Source organism: Canis lupus, chromosome 2, assembly GCF_048164855.1.
Source record: "Canis lupus baileyi chromosome 2, mCanLup2.hap1, whole genome shotgun sequence".
Lineage (NCBI taxonomy): Eukaryota > Metazoa > Chordata > Mammalia > Carnivora > Canidae > Canis > Canis lupus.
The window spans coordinates 38,432,803-38,450,216 of NC_132839.1; the positions used below are offsets into that span (position 1 = coordinate 38,432,803).

A 17,414-nucleotide genomic window follows, 5' to 3' on the forward strand; every position below is an offset into this window, starting at 1 on the left:
TTTCATCTAAGATCAAAATAGTTGGAAGAATTTTCAAAACACATTTGTATGGAGTTTTCTGACACTAAGTACATGCTGTCTTTTACACCAACAACAAATTCTCTGATTCTCTGGACACCAACTGGGTGTCTAGGCATTCAGTTCTATTTTGATCCTCTACCTGGAGTTATTATCAGAGCAATACTCCCAGATCACCTAGAAGAGTCTATTCTTTTCCTTCTCTTCCCATTTCTGTGGGATCTTTCCTCATTAAATCTTCAAGACCTAATTATATAGGGTTATTATGGGGACACACAAGGGAGGAAGGGGCCCTGGATCTGAAACACACCACAGGAACCCCAATTTTTCCATGCATCTGAGAACTGGCCTCATTGGCACCTGCCTTGAACCCAAGGAAACTTTTGAAGTATGTGTGAATGCACATGCATGAGATATTTATAGCAGGAGAGTGAGAGAGAAGAAAGGGAACATTTTCTTTGCTTTTTCTTTTTTAAGTACACAATGGTATTATAACAAGAAACATATTTGGTCTATGTCTCAGGTTCTTGGCACAGGCCTTCTAAAACCAGGGGAATTCCCTGAGGATAGAAGTGTCTCTTATTATTCATACAGAGACCCTTCTGAGCATACTAGAAGTTATTCCAATGAGGTGAGGTGACTTAGGAAGGGACCTCTAGATCACCTCAGGTTGCCAGCATGCAGCTGGTCATCACAAAGACCAAGCTTTGATTAAAGGGTGGGAACTTTCAGCCCCACCCAACCTTAATATCCAGGGAGAGAACGGAGACTGTGTTATAAAAACTCCTGAACAACAAGGTGAACATATCCAGGTGCTAGGAGAGTTACTAGCCCATGGAGAGCAGAAAAGCTGTGCCTTCCCCACACCTTGCCCTATGCATCTCTTCCATTCAGTTGTTCCTGACCAGTATTCTTTAATAAATTTATTTTTTATTGGTGTTCAATTTGTCAACATACATACTGAGGTGGGCAAAAGTGCCCACCTCAGTGCCCACCACCCAGTCACCCCCACCCCCTGCTCTCCTCCCCTTCCTCCATCCCTAGTTCCTTTCCCAGAGTTAGGAGTCTTTCATGTTCAGTCTCCCTTTCTGATATTTCCCACTTTTGTTTTCTCCTTTCCCCTTTATTCCCTTTCAGTATCTTTTATATTCTCCAAATGAAGGAGACCATATAATGTTTCCTGACCAGTATTCTTTATAATAAATCAGTAAATATAAATGTTTTCCAGGCGGGGCAAGATGGCGGAAGAGTAGGGTCCCCAAGTCACCTGTCCCCACCAAATTACCTAGATAACCTTCAAATAATCCTGAAAACCTGCGAATGCGGCCTGAGATTTAAAGAGAGAACAGCTGGAATACTACAGTGAGAAGAGTTCACGCTTCTATCAAGGTAGGAAGACGGGGAAGAAAGAATTAAAGAAACAAAAGGCCTCCACAAGGGGGAGGGGCCCCGCCAGGAGCCGGGCTGAGGCCGGGCAAGTGTCCCCAGGACAGGAAAGCCCTGCCCGGAGAAGCAGGAGCTTCACTAACCTTCCCGGACAGAAAGGGGCTCACAGAGAGTTAAAGCAGGACCCCAGGAGGGCAGGGATGCCCTCAGGCTCCCTTGGACACTAACAGACACCTGCGCGCCCAGGAGAGTGCGCCAAGCTCCCTAAGGGCTGCAGCTGGCACCCCACAGGCCTGGGAGCAACTCAGAGGCGGCTCCCGGAGAGGCTCCCAGCAAAAAGGGCTGCAGGCGGGAGCGCGATTCCACCAGCGCAGGCCCCAGAGCACAGGGCGCCGGGGACACAGCCCAGGATCCGGCCTCCCCCTGGGACAGGCAGAGGCCAGGAGGGCCCAGGACAGCAAGGACACCCCTGACCCCAGGCTGAGCAGATCAGCGGCCCCGCCCCGGAACATCCAGGCCCCTGCAGACTGAGAGCTCTGAAGTTACTGCAGGAGCTGAATCCAGGGCTCCAGAGCTGGCCCCACCACTGTGGTTGTTCCTCCTGGGGCCTCACAGGGTAAACAACCCCCACTGAGCCTCATGGTGGCCTCACCGGATAAACAGGATAAACATTACTCACTGAGCCCTGCACCAGGCAGGGGGCTGAGCAGCTCCCCCAAGTGCTAACACCTGAAAACCAGCACAGCAGGCCCCTCCCCCAGATGACCAGCTCAACCAACGGGAAAAACAAATTATTGACCCAGCAGCACTGGAAAGTTCCAGGGGAAGTCGAGGGACTTACAGTATACAGAATCAGAGGACACTCCCCCTTGTTTTTGTTTTTTGATTTCTGTTTGCCTCCACCCCCCCTTTTCTTTTTTCTTTTCTTCCTTTTCTTTTTCTTTTTTTTCCTTTTTTTTCCCTTTTTTTTTCTTCCTTCTCTTCTCTCTTTTTCTCCTTTTCCCAATACAACTTGTTTTTGGCCACTCTGCACTGAGCAAAATGACTAGAAGGAAAACCTCACCTCAAAAGAAAGAATCAGAAGCAGTCCTCTCTCCCACAGAATTACAAAATTTGGATTACAATTCAATGTCAGAAAGCCAATTCAGAAGCACTATTATAAAGCTACTGGTGGCTCTGAAAAAAAAACATAAAGGAATCATGAGACTTCATGACTGCAGATTTAGATATAATCAGGCAGAAATTAAAAAATCAATTAAATGAGATGCAATCCAAACAAGAGGTCTTAATAACGAGGGTTAACGAGGTGGAAGAACGAGTGCATGACATAGAAGACAAGTTGATGGCAAAGAGGGAAACTGAGGAAAGAAGAGAAAAACAATTAAAAGATCATGAGGATAGATTAAGGAAAATAAAACACAGCATAAGGAAGAAAAATCTACATTTAATTGGGGTTCCTGAGGGCGCCGAAAAGGACAGAGATGTATTTGAACCAGAATATGTATTTGAACAAATCATAGCTGAAAACTTTCCTAATCTGGGAAGGGAAACAGGCATTCAGATCCAGAAATACTGAGATCCGCCCCCCAAATCAATAAAAACGGGTCAACACCTTGACATTTAATAGTGAAGCTTGCAAATTCCAAAGACAAAGAGAAGATCCTTAAAGCAGCAAGAGACAAGAAATCTCTAACTTTTAAGGGGAGAAATATTAGATTAACAGCAGACCTCTCCACAGAGACCTGGAGGGCATAAAGAGCTGACAGGATATATTCAGGGTCCTAAATGAGAAGAACATGCAGCCAAGAATATTTTATCCAGCAAGGCTTTCATTCAGAATAGGAGAGATAAAGAGCTTCCAAGATAGGCAGGAACTGAATGAATATGTGACCACCAAACCAGCTCTGCAAGAAATTTTAAGGGGGACTATTAAAATTCCTCTTTAAGAAGAAGTCCAATGGAACAATCCACAAAAACAGGAACGGAATAAGTTCATCATAAGTTATGATGGCACTAAACTCATATCTTTCAATAGTAAGTCTGAACGTGAATGGGCTTAATGACCCCATCAAAAGGCGCAGGGTGTCAGACTGGATAAAAAAGCAAGACCCATCTATTTGCTGTCTACAAGAGACTCATTTTAGACGGAAGGACACCTACAGCCTGAAAATAAAAGGTTGGAGAACCATTTACCATTCAAATGGTCCTCAAAAGAAAGCAGGGGTAGCCATCCATAAATCAGATAAACAAAAATTTATCCCGAAGACTGTAGTGAGAGATGAAGAGGGACACTATATCATACTTAAAGGATCTATCCAACCAGAGGACTTTTAACAATCATCAATATATATGCCCCGAATGTGGGAGCTGCCAAATATATCAATCAATTAATAACCAAAGTTAAGACATACTTAGATAATAATACACTTATACTTGGTGACTTCAATCTAGCGCTTTCTACACTCGATAGGTCTTCTAAGCACAACATCTCCAAAGAAAAGAGAGCTTTAAATAATACACTGGACCAGATGGATTTCCCAGATATCTACAGAACTTTACATCCAAACACAACTGAATACACATTCTTCTCAAGTGCACATGGAACTTTCTCCAGAATAGACCATATACTGGGTCACAAATCGGGTCTGAACTGATACCAAAAGATTGGGATCATCCCCTGCATATTCTCAGACCATAATGCCTTGAAATTAGAACTAAATCACAACAAGAAGTTTGGAAGGACCTCAAACACGTGGAGGTTAAGGACCATCCTCCTAAAAGATGAAAGGGTCAACAAGGAAATTAAGGAAGAATTAAAAAGATTCATGGAAACTAATGAGAATGAAGATACAACCGTTCAAAATCTTTGGGATGCAGCAAAAGCAGTCCTGAGGGGGAAATACATCGCAATACAAGCATCCATCCAAAAACTGGAAAGAACTCAAATACAAAAGCTGACCTTGCACCTAAAGGAGCTAGAGAAAAAACAGCAAATAGATCCTACACCCAGCAGAAGAAGAGAGTTAATAACGATTCAAGCAGAACTCAATGAAATCGAGACCAGATGAACTGTGGAACAGATCAACAAAACCAGGAGTTGGTTCTTTGAAAGAATTAATAAGATAGATAAACCATTAGCCAGCCTTATTAAAAAGAAGAGAGAGGGGATCCCTGGGTGGCGCAGCGGTTTAGCGCCTGCCTTTGGCCCAGGGCGCGATCCTGGAGACCCGGGATCGAATCCCACATCGGGCTCCCGGTGCATGGAGCCTGCTTCTCCCTCTGCCTGTGTCTCTGCCTCTCTCTCTCTCTCTCTCTCTCTCTCTGACTATAATAAATAAATTTAAAAAAAATAAAAAGAAGAGAGAGAAGACTCAAATTACTAAAATCATGAATGAGAAAGGAGAGATCACTACCAACACCAAGGAAATACAAACGATTTTAAAAACATATTATGAACAGCTATACGCCAATAAATTAGACAATCTAGAAGAAATGGATACATTTCTGGAAAGCCACAAACTACCAAAACTGGAAATGGAAGAAGTGGAAAACCTGAACAGGCCAATAACCAGGGAGGAAATTGAAGCAGTCATCAAAAACCTCCCAAGACACAAAAGTCCAGGGCCAGATGGCTTCCCTGGGGAATTCTATCAAACCTTTAAAGAAGAAACCAAACCATACCTATTCTACTAAAGCTGTTTGGAAAGATAGAAAGAGATGGAGTACTTCCAAACTCGTTCTATGAGTCCAGCATCACCTTAATTCCAAAACCAGACAAGGACCCCACCAAAAGGAGAATTATAGACCAATATCCCTGATGAACATGGATGCAAAAATTCTCAACAAGATACTATCCAATCGGATACAACAATATTGTTGATCTTCACATTTAGAAGAGTGTTTCCTTCTTTCCCTTCCATTTCTATAAAGCACCTGTGAACTCCACGGTCCACACCACCAGCTTTCCTCCTGCCATCTCTCTAGGGAGTCATTTGGTCAGAATATTTTAATCTTTTGGTTAGAATGTAAATTTCACAGCCTTATTATAAATGGCTTAGGAGAAGAAACTGGGTCTCATCTACTTCTGGATCCTTCTCACATGACCCAGTTCAATGCCTTCTACATAGTAGGTACTCAAAAAGATCAGTTGAATAGGTAAGTGAGTTAACAAATTTGAGTTTTAGAACAAATGAAGTTGCATACACTTCTGCAAGTATAAAAATTAATTAAAAATAAGCTGTGCTTGAAAGAAATTTAGAAGTCTCCAGTGACATCCTCCAAAGCAAGCATGTTTATTTATGATGCCCCCGAACTCAATGCAACAAATAATAATGCAGTTACTATTTTCCTGGAAAACAATACCCTTTGAAAAAATATTTCCAAATCATATACACTGTTGAAGATCATTTGCTTACTGGGGGATAAGGAATGTAGGCATCAGGAAGACAAATCTGTCTGTGACCTAACATGCAGTGAGCATATTAGGTATTTCTCACTATGTACCATAGAGGATATGGGGAATGTCTGGTTTTATGCTAAAAAGGAAGCATTTGCATTATCTCTCAGAATTCCCAGAGCTTCGCCTTCACTACAGCATTTAGATGTTATTTGGAGTTAGCTCCATTTTGTATGATGATACCTTAGCCCTCCCTCAGTTCCTAGGTTGAGTTTTTTGTTTTATTCATTAATTCCAGAAAAATTATTCCAGGGTGGAAGCAATGGTATTCACATGCAGTGGTCAGTATAGATCTGTTCTAAAGGTCAAACTACCAGATCAGGTGTAGGCATGAAAGACAAGAGATAAGGGTGACTCTGAGGCTTCTAATCTGAACAAATGAATACATGGAGTTACCAATTATCCAAATAGAGACAGCTATTATAGGCCCGAAGGGCAGGCTGCTCAAAATGTACCACTTTAGGCATACTGATTATTTTAAATAAAAGTTATTTAGAAGAGTCTGTGCAAGAAGGACACTCAGACCCTCCTCTGTCCCCCTGAATGCAGGAAATAAATTTCTCCCCTGAAAGTTACTCTCCCTACCAGAAGCTAAAGAGACTTCCTTATCACCAGAGATAGGAAATTTAAAGCCAGAAAGGCAATAGAAACAACACTTGTCACTTTTTACTAATTTCCTAGCACAGTCCAAATTCCTTTCAGAATTACTTATTAAATAAAGCTCCCAAAGTTAAGGGTTTTTTGTACTGCCAATTCCTCACAGATTTATTGTCTCTTTGCCTAAAAAGTTTAAAAACTATCTGCTTTGGTCATTTCTGTATGTCTCAATGTCATTATTGGGCCTCCGTGTGCATATAACAAAATTTTATTGTTTTTTTTTCTCCTATTAATCTGTCTCAAGTAAATTCAATCTTAGTCCAGCTGGAAAACTTTAAAGGGTAGAGAAGAATTTTTTCTTCTCTGAACTATGGAGGGGAAAAGTGTAAAAGGGAAAGAAGGGATGGTCTGGAACACACTGGGATCAAGAGCCTACTAGGTGCCCACATTGGGAACACCAGGGAGGAAGTTGGGTTGGTGCTGTTAGCTCCTGAATGGTGTCTTCAGTCTGGATACTGGGCCCTCCAACTCCTGAGCAAGGAATGGCTGGACAGACATCAAGAGACAGCAGACGTGGGCAGCCCAGGTGGCTCAGTGGTTTAGCGCTGCCTTCAGCCGAGGGCCTGATCCTGGAGACCCAAGATCAAGTCCCACGTTGGGTTCCCTGCATGGAGCCTACTTCTCCCCCTGCCTATGTCTCTGCCTCTCTCTCTCTCATGAATAAATAAGTAAAATCTTTAAACAAAAAGAGAGACAGCAGAGGGAACTCAGGAGTCATGAGTGAGTTAGGAGAAAAACCTAAGGAGAGGTTTCCAGACACTAGGTGAAGTACGATTTCAAGAAAGAGGGGCCAATCAACTCTACCCAAACACTCCTGAGAGACCCAGTAAGATAAGAGGGAAAAATCAATCCCTAGAAAAGGCAAAACAATACTGTTGTTCTACCCCTGGTAGGGAGTGTGGGAATAGGGCAGGTATCAGACATCATTTGGGGTTATGGCAAAGTTCTGTTTCCTGAGGGAGATGGTACTCAAGAGCTGAAAGCATTCCCTGGCAGTACACTTAGGGTCTGTTCATTGCCTTGCATGTAAAGTTTTTGCCTTGAAAGACACCCTAGTCAAAGAGCTTCATGAAACATATAAGTGAAAGTGACCTTATATTCTACTGCTATTCTACTTTGAACTGAACTCAAAAATAAGCTAGATCTATAGAAAGATAGATAGATGGCCAACTATGGAATAAAGCAAGAATTGTAAAATGCTAATTACAGAATCTAAGAGGTGAGGATACAGACTCACCATAAATTCAACTTTTAAGTATATTTGAAAATTTTCAACAAAACAATTGGGGGAAAATGTTATTCATAGGATAGCATTCAGCAACCTGAGAGTTAGTAGTTTGCTCACCCCAAGGCTGAGAATGCATGTGAATAGACTGGTGACAGTCAGGGGCAGGCCTGGGTTGGGAAAGGAACTTTGCTGTAAAGGTGAGAAGGAAACCAGAGTCACTGCTGAGGGTTAATGGGGACAACTGAGGTTCATCTGTATGCTAATGAAAATGACCTGCAGACACTATTATGGGGCCACAAGGACAGTTGTGAAAGCAAGGCTCTTGGCAGGGACCAGGAAAGAACCTCCTCCCAGGAGGGAGGGCCTGCCTCTAAGGGGAGTACAGACCCTGTGCCCATGACCAAAGGAGGGAAGCTAAAGCAGGTGTGCACAGGCTTTAGGGTAGGATGTGCTCACTACAGAATGTTACTTTAAATACTGCAGGGAAATCTCCCAAAGGTTCTGTGAGGGATCTCATGTATAGTGAAGCGTCCTCCATGAAGTGAATGTTTTCTTTCTCTCCATTGCCACATGCATGTCTTGTCCTAAAGAAAGACATTTTTCCCATATCTCAGCTCCTATCCTGGAACACTCACCCAAGAAGCAAACAAAAGGTCAATGAAAAATACCAATGTCTCTATGCTAAAAATTGGGTGACAAAAACTTTGAAAGATCAAGTGGGTTATAATTCCCTTAATTCCTTGCGTTCAACAAAATTGAATGAGAGAGAAACTAGTCAAACTGTCAGCTGATACACCCTGATAAAACTATGTGATTTTTGGCATGTCATCTGGAAGAAGTTCAAGGAATTAATTAACATTGCTGTAACAAAATGTCTTTCATTGTGAACAATACATTACTACATCTATTTTTAAAAGTCATAGAATTTACAGTGAAATCTGCATCAGTGTCTCATTTCTGGTAATAAAAAATAGTCATCTATGAATTAATTTAAAACAAAGCCAAATCTTTGGTTGAGAGATGAATGTCACCTTGATGAATTAAGTACGAAGAATCACCATAATCCTAAATCAATCTAGAAGAAAAAAATTAACACTTATTGTCTAAAGGAATAATTTTTATGTAAATATTTACATTTGAGAAAATCAAGACAGAGTGATTAATAAAAGACCTGCAAACAAAATTATATTACAGTAGGATAAAATTTTATGTGAAAAGTGGAAGCGCAATTCAAGTGCAAAGACAGGGACTGTGTGAAATATCCAGCAGTTAAAAGAAGGCCTTCTTCATGTATTTCTTAAGTGAATGATATAGACATAAATTATTATGTTATTTAGGTTCCATTTAAAATAGAGACTAACAGTTTTACTTTCAAAGGTCTATATTTATAAGTTGCTGGAAGAGACATCATTTGCAATTCATTAAATTGAGGTGAGAATTTTAAGATGTCAAGTTAAAAATCCATGAATGGAATATAGTACTTCACAATTTTTGAAGGGGCCACTAGAAAACTAAGTGTGGAGACCTCTAGTTTAGGCAACTCTCTAGGATACCATTTGCATCCAGAGGGCATGGGGAGTGAGGCAGTCTCCTGAGCCCTAGGACTAGTCAGTACAGATTACAGACATGCTACAGATTTGCTACAGACAATGCAGATCTTAATCTTACTACTTTTCTTGCATGAAGTGCTTTTAAAATTTCTCTAAGTCGGGAGGCCTGGGTGCCTCAGCTGTTAAGCATCTGCCTTCAGCTCCGGGCACCATCCTGAAGTCCCAGGATTGAGTCCCACATTGGGCTCCCTTCAGGGAGCCTGCTTTTCCCTCTGCCTATGTCTCTGCCTCTCTCTCTGTGTCTCTCATGAATAAATAAATAAAATCTTTTAAAAATTTTTAAATAATAAAATTTCCTTAAATCAACCTAGAGGGAAATACAAGCGTACTGAGCTCTGCACAATGCAGTGAGAAACATCCAAAAGTGGACGTTTTATTTCACATACACTAGTTTGAGCGCAGTGAGGGAGGACTGCCCTGGCTTTTATCAGAGGCTCTCTGCTTCCCGTGCATTTCAAGAATTGGTATCTGGAAAGCAAGAGCAGAAAGACCACAGGAGAGGATTGCCATTGTCTCAACTTACCATCTGCAGCCAAATGTTGGTGGTTAAAACTTGGTTCTTCTCATCCTTCAAAGAAAAAGAAAGAACCATAAATATGGTTTATATGGTTTACAAAAGAGGGAGTGATATCATTATTCATGCAAGAATGGGACTGCTGGGACTCCTGGAGTGTGTGGAAATCAGGAGGTACCAAGTGCTTCCAAATACACTTAAGCAGCATTTCCCCAGAGTTAAGGTTTTCTCTTTATTCTAAAGTAATGCACATTTATTATAGAGCACATACAAAACATGAAGAAGTATAAAGAAGAAAATTAAAACCCCACAGCCCCACAATCCAGAGATGACACTTGCTAATGATTTAGTTTACTTTCCTTTGTACCCTTTACAATAATTTATATGCTTAAGAAAATAAAATTGGGAATAAATTCCATTTTTTAAGAGACTCTTTTTTTAATTATTTATAATAGTCACAGAGAGAGAGAGAGAGGCAGAGACACAGGCAGAGGAAGAAGCAGGCTCCATGCACTGGGAGCCCAACATGGGATTCGATCCCGGGTCTCCAGGATCGCGCCCTGGGCCAAAGGCAGGGGCCAAACCGCTGCGCCACCCAGGGATCCCGCATTTTTTTAAAGTCAAGTTTATTGCCAGAATGTATACAGTTTTAAACAAATATAAATATCTCATGCTTCCCTCCCCCAGGAAAGGGAACATAACCTGTTAAAGCTGCCATGCTGTATGCCAATGGTGCTGTTTGGGTTACATTTCTCCTTGGTCACTGTGGATCTGCCTGCCTTTTCTCTCATCTTCTATCTACCAGGAAGTATGCCTAGCCACACACACCTGCAAGGTAAATTCTGCCCTAATGAGTAAACCAGGTTTCAGAACGGTAACACAACTTTATGAAGGAGCTATTCAAACCTGGATCTTTCTGACTCAAAGTCTTTTTCCCCACATTTCCAAACCACCTAAGGATGGGGTCCAGCAGGTCTGTGCTCTAACCATAGCTTTGCTCCAGCATAGGAACCTAAAGAAAATTCTAATCAACATCAGCCTTTCCAATTGGGATGTAAGCAGTGTCTTATCACAGCTGGACAAGCCCAACATGGCCCAGCAAAAGTGAGTGTACACAGACTAATGAGTAAGTTTCATGCAATACTTATACTGCAATGGTGTTATTCAGCATTTGGCACTCAATTCCCAACTAAAGGACTCTAAATTCACAATTGCCATTCTCTCTAGGAAAAAAATATTTATGCCCCCAAGCAGACGTGCCTAGAAGCGGAGACTGTGAGCTCCTCCAACAGGAATTATCTGGCCCCATTAACTGATGGCATACATGAGAACAGACCCAATGGCAGAAAGAACATGGCATCTGCTGAGGCGTGGTCAGAGGGCAGGGATACTAATGAGAAATAAATGCTTTTTCTCATTAAAATAAAAATGTGTTGAACATGTAAGGAATTGGCAAAGATTCTTTGATGCATCAATGCCCCCTGGCTCAGCAGCTCACACTCTGAGCAAATTTGAGAGGTGAAATTGGCAGGTCTAGGTATGTGAATCCCAAAGAAAGAAAAGAGCTGCTTGGGAATGGACAGTGGACAACATCCCAGTAGGGTCCTAGACCACAGTTGTGTCCAGAAGAATCTGACACTTCTTGGCACAGGGAAAATATATCCTATTTTCCAAAATAAATATTTCCAAAATAAATATTTTGGTGATAGAGAAAATATATCATATTTTCCAAAATAAAACATGGTAGTCTTTTTGGTGGAAAAAGTTATATAGCTAACATTTCTCTGTACTCCATACTGAACAAATGGTCCCCGATAGAACCATATATTTGAACTGCATGAGTACTCTAGTTCCAGTTCAATCTCCAATATTATTTGAAAGCATCAATGAACTCTTTTAGGACATATATTCATTGCATCAACTTATTAAGGAGTTGTTATTTTTAATGGACTTAAAATTAGCCAGTGTTCCATTTGGGTGGTTTTCCTTCTAATTGCATCTGTGTCTCAGCTTCTGAGAAAAAGGCTTCTGTGGTTTGGGAGCTCAATTACTACCAATCTAATTAAAAGGCTTTCTTCTTTCCAACATTCCAACTGAAACCTCATTAGAGTGAAACGGAATTTCTGCATATGTAGCAGCATGGGACTGAAGTGCCGGCATTTCAAACTGTAATCAACACTGAGCAGCAGCCAGCCACCGCCCGGGAGCACAATGATGCCAGGTAGGGGAGTCCTCCTTGGAGACTCAGAAGGACCAGCCTGCAGATTGGCAAGGAGGCTGCTATGTGCATTCTCAGGGTGGATCTCTCCTCAGCTTCCATACCAGGGGCACCTGCTGGCTAAGACTCTGGGCTCTCTAAGTCTGCACAGCAACAAGGTATCCTACCTCTTTCCCATTCCCATGAGCAGTGTCCCTTCTCCATCACACAGTGAATGTTTGGGGTTCAAACTTAACCCCCACTGTGATGGTATCTGGAAGCTGAAGCTTTGGAAGATCAGGTCATGAGAGCAGAGCCTCCATGAATGGGATTAGTGCCTTATAATAGAGACCCAAGAGAGCTCTCCTGCCCTTTCTGCCACGTGAGGACATAGAGAGAATATAGTCTATGAACCAGAAAGCAGGTTCTCACCAGAAACCAGATCTGCCCATGTACTAATCTTGGATTTCTCAGCATCCACATCTGTGAGAAATAAATGTGTGTTGTTTAAGCCACCAGTCTGTGGTATGTTCATTACAGTAGCCCAAGATGAAGACAGTACCCCACCACACATAGTCTGACTTTACTCAGCTCCAGATGGGGACTCTCTGCCCTCATCCAGCTGCACTGCTGGAAGAATAAAGTCTAAGGTTCCTAGTGAAGTACATAGCCTTTTCATAGTCCTGTCAAGTGTTCAAGTGTTCATTCATTCATTCATTCATTCAACAAGTGTTTACAGAACACTTCCTGTCTCTGGCATTACTCCATCTAGACTTGTAATGGTAAGAGATGAACATTGCTCTTGAGCTCACAGAATGTAAAAATGTGAGTTGGGGCTGGGATTACACAACTCAATAGTGATATAATTACAAAAGATGACAGGAAGAGAGCAGAGTACCTTCAGAGAAGATGACAGGGTGGAGTGGCAAGGATGAGCCTTCATTTTTATGCCCTATGATATCGGAAGACCAAAAGACATGGATCTCTCAGGCCATCATTTGTACCATTTGCCCTTCAAGACCTCACTTCTCCTCACCTCCTGGTGAGGCCTGCTCTCCCCCACACCTTCCTCCTTGCTTCTGCTCTGGACTGAGGCTGACTCCTGGCTCACCAGAGGCTCAGGCAGACTTTGTCTTTACATAGGAGAATGTGGAGCAGTGAGGCGAGGCATTAGGGAGACAGATTATAGTTAAGCATGAGGAAGAACCTCCCTGGCCTACTACAGTCCAGCCTACTTCAGGAAATACCTGGCAACCAGCTCCTGGAGTTATAAACACAGAGGACAGCCACATGACTGAAGAGGACATGGACGTCCCTCGGTAGCCCTTCAGGGTTGCAGCTCAGGTGACTCAGAGCCCAGATAGTCTACAGTGGTCAAGTCTCCTACACACCCTGGTGCCCAAGCCCATACCAGCCTCTAGCCCTCCCTTCCTGACACTCCCAGCACACCCACAGTGCCCTGCTTCCAGAGCCTTCTGCCAGAGAGCCTAAGACACAATTCCAGCCTGCATTCAGTAGTTGTGCCTCAGGGTTTGCATACTGCTGCAGATGCCGAAGTAATGTGGAGAACTAGGCACAGAGACCGAGCCTTTAGTTTGGAAAGTTGGCAGATGGATCTGTGGTCCCCAGATGCCTCTCTGGCCTCAGGCATTAGGATGTTCCTGGCAGTATATATAGGGGCTCCACCCCCATCACTCAGAATCTACTTACTTAACCCAAGAGGGAAATATCCCTCCCTTTCATCTGAACATCCTCCACTGACAGTAAAGTCACCAGTCTCCTGCACTGCACTTGAGCTGGTTTAAATCCTGAATTAGCTGATGAGGCTCCATTCAATAGCTGGATGACACACTGATCAAACACTAGGATTCCTGTGGAAAGGGGGAATGCTATCTCCAAACCCTAGTCCCAAACCCTGGCCCAACAAGCAGCACAGAATCTGAACATGGGTTTCAGTGATTCCAGACTCTTAGGCTGCCACTTGGCCATTTCTGTCCTGACCCAGCCTGGCAGGATGGCATGGAAGGGCAGATCCCATACCAGCAGAAGACCCACCAGGCTCTAGGCTTTCAATCTCAGCCACTCAGATTCTGTGGGTTTCAATTTTCTCTCCTAGGAACAAGGAGATTAACAGTTGCCCTGAACACCTCCCAGAGTGGAAGAGGCAAAGAGAGCATCATACAAGTCATGACATGTGACTCAGTGCCAGTGGTTATCCCTGTGGGGCTACTCTCACCACAGAGCTCTACTGTAAGACTCACACTCCTTCCTGACCCTGGGACCACAAAGGAATAGACAGGACCTGTAGTTGCCATGGAGTCACAGGAAGCCCTTGCAGCAAAGCATCCTCAACGCCAACAAGCCTAATGCCTCATTTGTTTTTTGTTTTGTTTTGTTTTGTTTAATCTGAGCACTTCAGAATATTATTCAGCCTTAAAAAATAAGGAAATTCTGCTATTTGTGACAGCACAGATGAACCTATGAACCTAGCGGACACTATCCTAGGTGGAATAAGCCAGACACAGAAAAATAAATACTACATGATTCCACTTTTATGAGGAATCTAAAATAGTTGAGCTCACAGAAGCACAGAGTAGAATGGTGGCTTCCAGGGGAATGAGAAGTCTTAGTTCATAGGAAAAAAAGGTTCAGCTCTACAAGATAAGTAATTCCTGGAGATCTCCTGTGAGACATGGAGCCTATACTTAACAATGCTATATTATATGCCTAAAAATGCAGCCACTCTGGAAAATTGTGTGGAGGTTCCTCAAAGAGTTAAAAATAGATCTGCCCTACGACCCAGCAATTGCACTACTGGGGATTTACCCCAAAGATACAGATGCATGAAACGCCGGGACACCTGCACCCCGATGTTTCTAGCAGCAATGTCCACAATAGCCAAACTGTAGAAGGAGCCTCGGTGTCCATCGAAAGATGAATGGATAAAGAAGATGTGGTTTATGTATACAATGGAATATTACTCAGCCATTAGAAATGACAAATACCCACCATTTGCTTCGACATGGATGGAACTGGAGGGTATTATGCTGAGTGAAATAAGTCAATTGGAGAAGGACAAAATTATATGGTCTCATTCGTTTGGGGAATGTGGAAAATAGTGAAAGGGAATAAAGGGGAAAGGAGAAAAAATGAGTGGGAAATATCAGAAAGGGAGACAGAACATGAAAGACTCCTAACTCTGGGAAATGAACTAGGGGTGGTGGAAGGGGAGGTGGGCGGGGGGTGAGAGTGACTGGGTGACGGGCACTGAGGGGGGCACTTGATGGGATGAGCACTGAGTATTATTCTCTATGTTGGCAAATTGAACTCCAATAAAAATAAATAAATAAATAAATAAATAAATAAATAAATAAATAAATAAATAAATAAAATCTGCTAAAAGGGAAGATTATATGTTGAGCATTTGAAAGAAAGAAAAGAGAAAGAAAGAAAGAAGAAAGAAAGAAAGAAAGAAAGAAAGAAAGAAAGAAAGAAAGAAAGAAAGAAAGAAAGAATTTTTAAGATGATAGCTTATGGTTTAGATTGTGGGGAGGGTTTCACGTGTATATATTCATCTCAAAACCCGTCAAATAGTATACATTGCATCTGTTTAGCTTTTTCTAGGTCAACTGTACCCCAATAAAGGGACACGTTTTTTAAATATATTTTGATTTAAGCAGCCATGCTTTTTAAATCAATCTCCCAGAATAATCATGTATTTTCTTTGAGTACAACAGTTCTGATGATGTGTAATGTGCTATCTTGCATTTCATGGAGCAATTATTCTTCTGGAAGTTGTACAGCAACATTATTCAACATTATTTTGCAGAGCTCCCAACACTTTTCCTTTGTTTTTTTATAGATGCTTGGAAAAAGTAGACAACAATACATCTCACTGTATCTAAATTCTTGTCTGCAGAGAAAAGTGTTAGATAACATAAATTCCTATTTGTGTAGTCTCTATAGTTTATACCAAGGATTACTTCTTTTATCTAATTTAATTTTACACCAAACATATTTTGTCCTAGTTTTATAGAATAATAAACTGAGAGTCTGTGGTTTTTCCTGAGTCAGCGAGATAGTAGGTCTGACAAAAAAACAAAAAAACAAAAAAAAAACCTCTACTCTTATCCAGAATAAGATATAAACTCCTATAAATCAGTAAGAAAAAGGGCGGACAATCCAATAGAAAGACAGGCAAAAGGCGAACAAGCACATGATTTTTACTACAGAGAATATCAGCAAATAATATCTGAAAATAGCATAGCTAAAACTTCAGTAGACATTTGCATTCTTTCAAATGTCACGTGTGCACACATGCATGCGTACACTTTTCTTTCAACTCATTCAGTCTTGTACCAACTCAGGAAAGTCAGTACTATTATTATTCTCATTTAACAATGGGGATTATCAGAGAGCCCAAATTTAACCTAATATGTCTGTTCTGTTTGAAGTGAGTGTATATCTCCTTTATAATCAGGAGGGAGGGGAGTGCATTAAACTATCAACTGTGAAACAAAACAAGCTTTTGGCCCTGGGTCACACAGCTCAGTGTGGAAGCTGAGATCCAACCCTTTACCTGTTTATCTCAACACCTGTGCTTGAGCCACGATGAGACTCTGCTCCCAATGTCCTAACAGTGAGCACCTTGGTGATGTTAATGAAAAGTGGTTCCCTTTGGTATTTCTATTATACAGGAGTTCTCCAAGAGGAGAACCTCCAAGAGGTCTGGGAACCTCTAAGGTTCTGAGATGCTTTAGAGAATCAGTGAAGTCAAAACCTTTTTCACAATCAGTAGATGTTATTAGGCTGTTTTCCCCCTCATTTCCTCATGAGCACTGAGTAGAGCTTTGCAGAGAGCACATGGCATATGATGTCAGCAGCAGACTAAATACAGAAGATAAGAGAATCCAGTTGCCTTCTATTAAGCTTGGCATTAAGGAGATTTGCAAAATATAAAACAGTGCCACCCTTCTCACTAAAATTGTTTTGCTTCAGTAAATACAGTTACTTTTCAGAAAAATATTAGTTAGATTAACATGGCATGGGTTTATTATAATATTAAGTCAATTAGTGAACTTAAACTGTTTTCTTAATTTTCATTTCTAACATGATAAATATTGATTGATATAACCCACGTAAAAAAACCTGGGGGGGAATACCCAATAACTTTTATGAAAGTAAAAGGGTCCTGAAGCTTAAAAGCTTGAAAGATGGGGCAAAGGGCTCAGCATTTGTGAAACGTTCTGTTTCTTGTACCTAAAGACCTGGCCCTCTAAGGGTGCAGAGCCCTATTCCATCTCTGTTACCATTTTGGGGTTGCTCGTGGTCTTAGGAGTACAACTGAA

The 17,414-nt window shown here is 41.8% G+C and overlaps 1 protein-coding gene across 9 annotated transcripts in view; it reads right to left on the reverse strand.

Annotated features, from left to right (window-relative positions):
* The window catches only part of CHRNA7 (cholinergic receptor nicotinic alpha 7 subunit), a 129,091-nt gene that overhangs the window by 68,865 nt on the left and 42,812 nt on the right, over window positions 1-17,414 (reverse strand). For 5 of the 9 annotated variants that reach the window (XM_072795811.1, XM_072795802.1, XM_072795778.1 and 2 more), the window contains exon 3: window positions 9,879-9,923. The exons of 3 other annotated variants lie outside the window; for them this stretch is intronic. In XM_072795811.1, coding sequence (XP_072651912.1) covers window positions 9,879-9,923 — 45 coding nt within the window. Of the gene's footprint in view, window positions 1-2,467; window positions 2,581-9,878; window positions 9,924-17,414 lie in introns of all 9 variants that reach the window. One more of the 9 variants, XM_072795784.1, reaches the window with a different exon arrangement.